At 60.2% G+C, this 7,128-nt stretch overlaps 1 protein-coding gene across 1 annotated transcript; it reads right to left on the bottom strand.

Moving 5' to 3' along the window:
• TESC (tescalcin) lies at nt 1-6,506 on the bottom strand. The gene is made up of 8 exons (XM_034068438.1): nt 6,398-6,506; nt 2,823-2,892; nt 1,567-1,647; nt 1,214-1,353; nt 941-1,002; nt 763-870; nt 374-421; nt 1-283 (listed from the first exon to the last, which is right to left on the bottom strand). Exons 1-8 carry the CDS (start codon nt 6,453-6,455, stop codon nt 206-208), a joined length of 645 nt encoding a protein of 214 aa, XP_033924329.1. The 5' UTR covers nt 6,456-6,506; the 3' UTR covers nt 1-205.
• Between the last annotated feature and the right edge of the window lie 622 nt (nt 6,507-7,128).

The raw sequence follows: 7,128 nt of genomic DNA, 5'->3' as shown, positions 1-7,128 counted from the left end.
TTAAAAAGAGAAATACATTTTATTACAGATAAAAGCCTCTTATGTTTCTAGAGAGCAGAGGGCAGCCCCACAATGGGACAGGCACGCAGGATATAGTGCTTGGTGCCAGGAGCATGGAGCTGCTGCAGAGTCCTCTTCATCTTCCTCCTCCTTGTCCTCATCCTCTTCCTCCTGCTCCTCCTCCGGGTGCCAGGAGGAGGCAGGGTCAGTAGCAGTGTGCGATGGTGTCCACGTTGAGGAAGCGGACGTGCATCTTGGTTTCAATGTCAATCCCCTGCCACATCTGCAAGGGGAAGGGTGTGAGTGGGGTGGGGGGAACCCCACAACCCCCTGGCACCCTCGTCCTGGGGACACAAATGGAGGTGCCACCAACCTTAAGGAAGTCTTCGAAGGTGATGCCCTCATAGACCTGGTCTGGTCCCTATGGGCAGCAAGAGAGAAAAGGTTACGGCTGCCCTATAGGGCCAATGGGGCACTGGGTGACCAGGGGATGGGACAAGTCTCCCATGGGTGCACAGTGATGGCCCCACACTGTACCCTATGGCCAGCCCCAGACTGGTTCCCAGAAACACCATGGCTGCACAGAGCTGCCTTTTTAACAAGCATTAAAGCCCCAAGCAGTGAGGGTGATGCTTTATGGGGCTGGTTGCTTGTGGCCCTGGGGACAGGGGAGATGCCCAGCCAGGAGGAACATTTCCCAGCCCCCTTTTGATGCCATTTCGGTGCCTCTGTACCATGACAGGGCAAGGAACCAGCTCCCACCATTTGTCCCACACAGATGCTGGCTGCCTCCATCATGGCCCCGTCTGCAATGGACCGGGCTGATTCCTTCTCCAGGTGGGGGTTCCCAGACAGCAGCTCCTCCACCACCTACAAGGCAGGGGGTCAGGGCTGGAGCTGGGGATTCGGTGGTGATGGGGTGGGAGGGACCATACATTACATTTCTGTACTCCTGCAGAGTGATCTTCCCATCATGGTCTGAGTCGTACATGTGGAAGAGGACTGGGAGAGATGAGAAAAGCATGGCAGGGTCAGAGAGCCTCTTCCCACCACCCATCCATCCATCCATCATCCATCCCTCCCTCCCTCCATCCATCCATCCATCCATCCATCCCTCCCTCCCTTCTTCCCTCCATCCCTCCCTCCCTCCCTCCTTCCCTCCATCCATCCCTCCCTCCATCCCCGCCAGCCCTGGGCGTTGGGCAAGCCTCACATTTGAGTTTCTCTTTCCGGAAGCGGTCGAGCTGCTCCTCGTCCATGTTCATCTCGATGGGTCTGAAGTAGGACATGATGGTCAGGAAGTCCTCGAAGTTTATCTCATCCGCCAGCCCATCCGACTCCTGCCGCAGGTTCCTGCCAAGAGCAGCACTGCTGGTGACAGCCAGAACCCCCCCTCTGCCCACCACAGAGCCCAGCGCATCCCTTGGCAAAGCTTCAGGGCTCTTTTATCCCCAGGACCCATCTCAGTGGCTGTAATTCCCATCCTGGCTCCATCCCACTCTTTAAGGAGATCTTTGCCCAGTCGCATCCTTGCAGAGGATAAGCCAGTGCTGGGGCTGCTCTTACCTCTTGTCGAAAAAGGCATGGACGATTTTCCCCCTGATTGGGTTGAATTCCAAATCGGGAATGCTGTCGAAATTCTCCTTGCTGCAAAAAGGAAACAGGGAAGTGGGAGGGAGCTGAGGAGGACGGAGATGCTGCCACTGCCACCACAGAGCTTGGGCAGGAGCCCTGACCCCATCCCCCCAAAACAATCACTGGGTACAAAGAGGTTTGACATGAAACCCCCTTGTTGCCCCAGCTCAGGCTGAGAACAGGCCACGCTCCTTCCATATTGCATCCTTCTGTGCTTGGTGAAGGTTTGTCCCACTGAAGTGTGGTTGGGATGCACTGGGACACAGCAGCATGGAGCTGATGCTGGGGCTCTCTGAAAGCAAAATGCCCGCATGGTTTTCAGGCTTTTCCCAGGAATAATATCCCAAATGAGGCTCAATAAGGCAAGAGAAGGAGCTTCTGCTGCCCACCCTTCCCTCGGCTCCCTCTGCCCCATATCATCCCACTGCATCCTTGCTGCCACCCAGTTGTGCAGCGCAGACATCGGGATGAGCCTGTGCTGGTGCTTTGCTGTTGGGCTCCTATAGAGCAAAGAGCCAAGAGATGACCTGTGGGTGGTGGGGAAGCTGAGCTGGTGACACCAATGGGATGCGCTGGAGCTTTCCCAAGGAAGTGGAATTGTGGCTTTGGAGCACAGCAGCCTGCACATATGTCAAGGAGGGGGATAAAGGGCAACTGCAAACCCTGCTGTGTCACTGCCCTCCCCAAAACTGGGTTCAGAGCTGTGGGGTAATGGGTTAAAAAGAACACAGGGGAGGTTCAGGTTGGAGACGAGGCAGAAGCTGTTCCCTGTGAGGGTGCTGAGGCCCTGGCACAGGGTGCCCAGAGAAGCTGTGTCTGCCCCATCCCTGGCAGTGTTCAAGGCCAGGTTGGACACAGGGGCTTGGAGCAGCTGCTCCAGTGGAAGGGGTCCCTGCCTGTGGCAGGGGTTGGAGCTGGAGGAGCTTTAAGGTCCCTTCCAACCCAAACCAGGCTGGGATTCCCTGATACCATGACCTGTCTGGAGCAGCCCTGCTCTGGGATCACCACTCACCAGCTCATTTCCTCGTGTCCTTAATGCCACACTGCAGAGAACCAGCTCAGCATGAACATGGGATGACAGGGGCAGGACACATTCATGCTCGTAGCTCAGGGAGCTGGACATCCCCATCCCCCCCCCCCCCCTCCCCCTGCCTCAGCAGCATTCCCAGCCCCTGGAAGCACTGTACCGGATTGTGAGCTGGTCCTGGCTCAGCTGCTTGAAGCGCCGGTGCAGGTGCTCGATCTGCTCAGAGGTGACTGGGGGGGAAAAGAGAGAGGTGATGGTGGGGGGGGCAGCACCCATGGACCCATCTGCAGCGCCCATGGGACATGAGGTGGGTACCAAAATCTGCCATAGAGGGGACAGCACCAAAGCCCACCAGAAACAGACCAATGGCTCCTGCATCTCCCCCAGCAGCAGGGCAGGGGCTTGTCCCTGTTTCCCTTTGGTGGCTCTATGGAGCCCTATGGGGCTTTGAGCAACCTGGTCGAGTGGAAGGTGTCCCTGGGTGAGCTTTAAGGTTTCTTCACCCAATCCAGGCTGGGATTCCATGATTCTATGAAACTCCCTGGGGGCTGCATGGCAGGATCCCACCTCCCTGTTTAGGGTCTTCTGTAGCAGACCCACCCTTCAAATAGATAACACTGATAAAAAGGAGCGACCAAAGCTGACAGCAGCAGGGGGAATGCTGAACACAGAGGAGATGATTTGGTATCCAAAAAGCAAAGCCCAGTTTTGAAACAGCCATTACAGCTGCTTGTAATGGGACTGGGACACGTGGAAACCACAGTCCATAGAGGTGGGTGCTGAGTCCCATAGGGAGGCCCAAGGCCCAGAACCTTAGGGCTGAAACTGGGGTGCCAGCAGCCCCTTCCTTGGGGACCCACAGCACCGAGATTACAGTGTGAGGCTCAGCAACATCCTTCCTCCTCCTCACTCCCATGACTCAGGGTACATGATGTAGTCCCAGCTGTTCTCTACAGGCCATAACCAAGCTCTGCAAAGCCTCAGAACATGCAGAGCCCAACTCTTGTGCAAATATTGACAGTGGCCGTTCCCAGGAGCCAGGGAAGCAGCTCCCAGCTTTGTTTGTAGGAGTGGATGGAGTCTACCCAGGCACCAACTGGAGCCACAGGCTTGCAGCAGCCCTGGCTGAAGCCAAGCCACTGACCATCAGCCCTTTCCAGTGCCATGGAGCAAGAGAAAAGCATCCCAAAGTACAACTGAGGGGATGCAAACAGTTAACTGCTGTGGCTGAAGGCCAACAGGTTGGTGCTGAGCTTGGGGCTGGCCGGCTCCCTTCTCTCTTTCATTATGTTTCATGTCCTTTGCTCTGCTTCTGACTCCTGTTTCCCAGCCTTGAAATAGAACCTGTATTGATCAAGAAGGCTGAGCATTTCCAGACCTCTATTAATGGCCTGGAAACCCCATCTGTGCTTGTCACTGGGGCCCTGTGCCCGCTCTGGTTTGCGGGATCAAGCCATTTAAGCCCCCTGTTGATAAGCTTTGGGGGCCCCCCCCCAAACCCGCTGGCTCTGAGGCAGTGATGCCTGGGTGAAGGGGCACCAGTTCACCCCTATGGTGTTTTTCTCCCCTAATCCCTCTCTGCATGACGCTCTGCTGCTGCCCACATCCACATGGAAACTTCCTCTGGACTTTGCTTTCCAATTTTGGCCATGGAGAAGTGACCTTTTGCTTTCTGCCTTGACAACATCACCGTCACCATGGGAGCAGCTGGGCCACCAGGCCTTCAGCATCTGCCCCTTGGTTGCGCACCAAACCCTTTGATCTCTCAAGCATCCCAGACAAGGACATGACAGAAACCCGGGGTCACGGGTTGGATGCTCCCGGTCGGTCCGCATCCGGCTCCCATCCGCAAGGCAGAGAGGAGGGATTTGCATCCCCACACCCAGGCCCTCCTCTCCCAGCCGAGCTTCAGCACGGGGCTGCGGTGCAGGCGGCTCCCGGAGGACTGCACTGTCCTCAGAGGTGAAGCTGCACCTGCACAAAGGGCAGTGCTCTGCTGCCAGCAGCAGCGGCTCAAGGGCAGCGGAGGCTGCTGCATCCCTGAGACACAGCCCCAGCACTCGGGTGCTGCAGGCCCCTGCTCAAGCACAGCAGCTGATGCTGTAAGGGGAAATGTGGTATTTAAACTGCAGGTGATGGGTTTGCTCTTTCCCAGCCTGCACTGGTTTCTGCTGCTTCAGCAAAGGGGAAGAGATGGGCTGGAGGGGCTCGGCCCTGCGCGGTGCTGGGGTTTGCCTTGCAAGACCACCTGGGATGCAGGCACAGATCATGTTGTCCCAGGAAGAGCCGGTTCAGGACAGGGCAGATGCCTCTGTGGCAGCTTCATCATCAAGCAGGGATGGGAACTGGCCCCAGCGGCCCCAGGCACCCATAGGTGCCCCCTGCAGCTTTTGGGGTGGAAAGCAAGGGGAAGAAGGCGATGGAACGTGCCACGAGCACATCTGGAGACCCACAGGGAGCCCTGTCCCATCCCTGCAGCTCCCAAGGGACCAAGGGGAGCTGGGATCCCCTCCCTGAGGCCGAACCCCACCAGCAACCGGTCAGGAACGTGCATTCCTCAGGTTCCGACAGCAGCAGCCACAGCCCGGTGGGAGGGAGGGAGCCATGGGGGTCAGCGTGCGCCTGCTTCCATCCCCTCCCAGCCTCTGGTTTCGGTGGGTGGTGCCTTTGTGAACCCTTCACAGGGACACCGGACGTGGGAAGGTGCCTCCCGTGGGCAGGTGCTGCAGAATGGCCTCAGGCAGCGCTGCCTGTGCCCAGGTGCTGCCTGCCCTGCCGGAAGCCTCATAGGATCAGAGTGGGTTGGGAGGAACCTTAAAGCTCCTCCAGCTCCAATCCCTGCCACAGGCAGGGACACCTTCCACTGCAGCAGCTGCTCCAAGCCCCTGTGTCCAACCTGGCCTTGAACACTGCCAGGGATGGGGCGGTTTCTCTCCCGCTCTGAGCTGCTGCTCACACCCCATGGACCCACCCGGCTCCTGCAGGGAGGGCTGAGGTCACCCCAGTGGGTGCTGCCGTGCTCAGCCCTCACGGCAGGAGGAGGAGAGGGGAGGAAGATGCGAGCTTAAGATCCGTAGGGGCAGGACCGGGGGGAGCTGATGGCCCCTCTGAGACCCGGCACATCCTTTGTCCATAGGCAGCGCTGCCTCCTCCCTCCATCACCACCCCTCCCGGTACGGCAGGAGCTGGAGGAGCCGAGCAGGAGCATCCCGATCCCTGTGCCCAGAGCTGGCTACGTCTGTGGGCATCCTGGAGTGATGACATTCACCTCCACCACCCCCTGCCCGGAGCCTTAGGCCACATCCTTGCTGCACCGCCCCCCCCCCCCCCCCCCGTTCTATCCCCGCACCACCGGCCATTAGCACAGCACCAGGGCCGGCAGCACTGCAGGGGGACCGGGGGCCCTGGGCACAGCAGCACGGGAGGGGGGACACCCAGCTCCCTGCAGCAGTGCTGGGGGTGCGCAGTGCCGCGCTGGGGCTCACCCATGTGCACGCTCCATGTCCCTGCTGGCAGCGGTGCGGCACGGGGGTGACACTGCTGCACCCCCCCGGTGACAAGCCAGCACCCGGTGTGACACGGATACACCCCTACTTTCACCCCCCACCGCCTCCATCCCCCGGTGCGATGCTGCATCCCCCCCCCCCCCCCCCCGCGGACACCGCTTGTCCCTCCGCAGGGCTCCGCGGTTCGGGGCTGGCAGCTCTGCTGCGGGCACCCTGGGTCCGTACTCACAGCCGGTCCTGTCCGCCAGCTCCCGCATCTCTGCGGGCACGGAGTGCGCGGAGCCCATGCCGGGCCGGGCCGTGCCGGAGGCGGCGCTCCGCGGGCCGCTGCTCCGGGCTCCGCCGCCGCCGCTGCCGCTTATAAGGGCGGGCGCGGCGGGGAGGGAGGGAGGGAGGCAGCGCGCGGCTCCCCCGGTCCCTGAGCCTCCCGCTGTCGGTAGGTTCCAGCGGTAACAGCCACCCCCCCCCCCCCCCCACTCCACGGCCTGGGGACCGGCGCGGATGGGATCCCCCTGGCATGCGGTGGGGGCAGCTCCCTTGGGGGCTGGTGGCACTGTAAGGCCGTGGCTGTGCCCACCCGTGACCATGGCCCAGGAGAAGGGCAGGTAGTGCCCCCCATGCCCATGCCATTCCCCATCCCAGGATGCCCCGAAGGAACCCAGTGCCCACCCAAACCCTTTGACTTTCCCCATCCTTGGGATGCAGGAGGGTGGGAAGAGGGAAAAGGGGATAGATGGAGACACAGGACAGCCCAAAAGGAGGAACGGGACAGGCTGTGAGCCTAGGGGGGTGCAGGGTAGCAGCAGAGCCGGTGCTCTTGTCAGCATCACCCTCAATGCCAGATGAGGCTCAGACCCCGGCAGGGACACATCAGCCTCCCACCGGCACTGGGGAAGAGGGAACTGCGCACAAGAGACAAGGCAGTGGGCTCAAGCCAGCTCCGGAAGCACAGCAGGCACG

This window comes from Melopsittacus undulatus, chromosome 12 (assembly GCF_012275295.1).
Source record: "Melopsittacus undulatus isolate bMelUnd1 chromosome 12, bMelUnd1.mat.Z, whole genome shotgun sequence".
Classification (NCBI taxonomy): Eukaryota; Metazoa; Chordata; class Aves; order Psittaciformes; family Psittaculidae; genus Melopsittacus; species Melopsittacus undulatus.
Note: the sequence above shows the minus strand (reverse complement) of the source record. Positions and strands in the feature narration are given on the sequence as shown.

Bases quoted from the DNA above. Each gene is read 5' to 3' on its own strand.
- TESC (XM_034068438.1), bottom strand. From the start codon at position 6,455: ATGGGCTCCGCGCACTCCGTGCCCGCAGAGATGCGGGAGCTGGCGGAC. The intron at 1,003-1,213 runs GTGAGGCTTGCC...CATCTCTCCCAG, and splicing joins CCGGAAAGAGAAACTCAAAT to TCCTCTTCCACATGTACGAC. The intron at 284-373 runs GTTGGTGGCACC...TTCCCCTTGCAG, and splicing joins CCTTCGAAGACTTCCTTAAG to ATGTGGCAGGGGATTGACAT.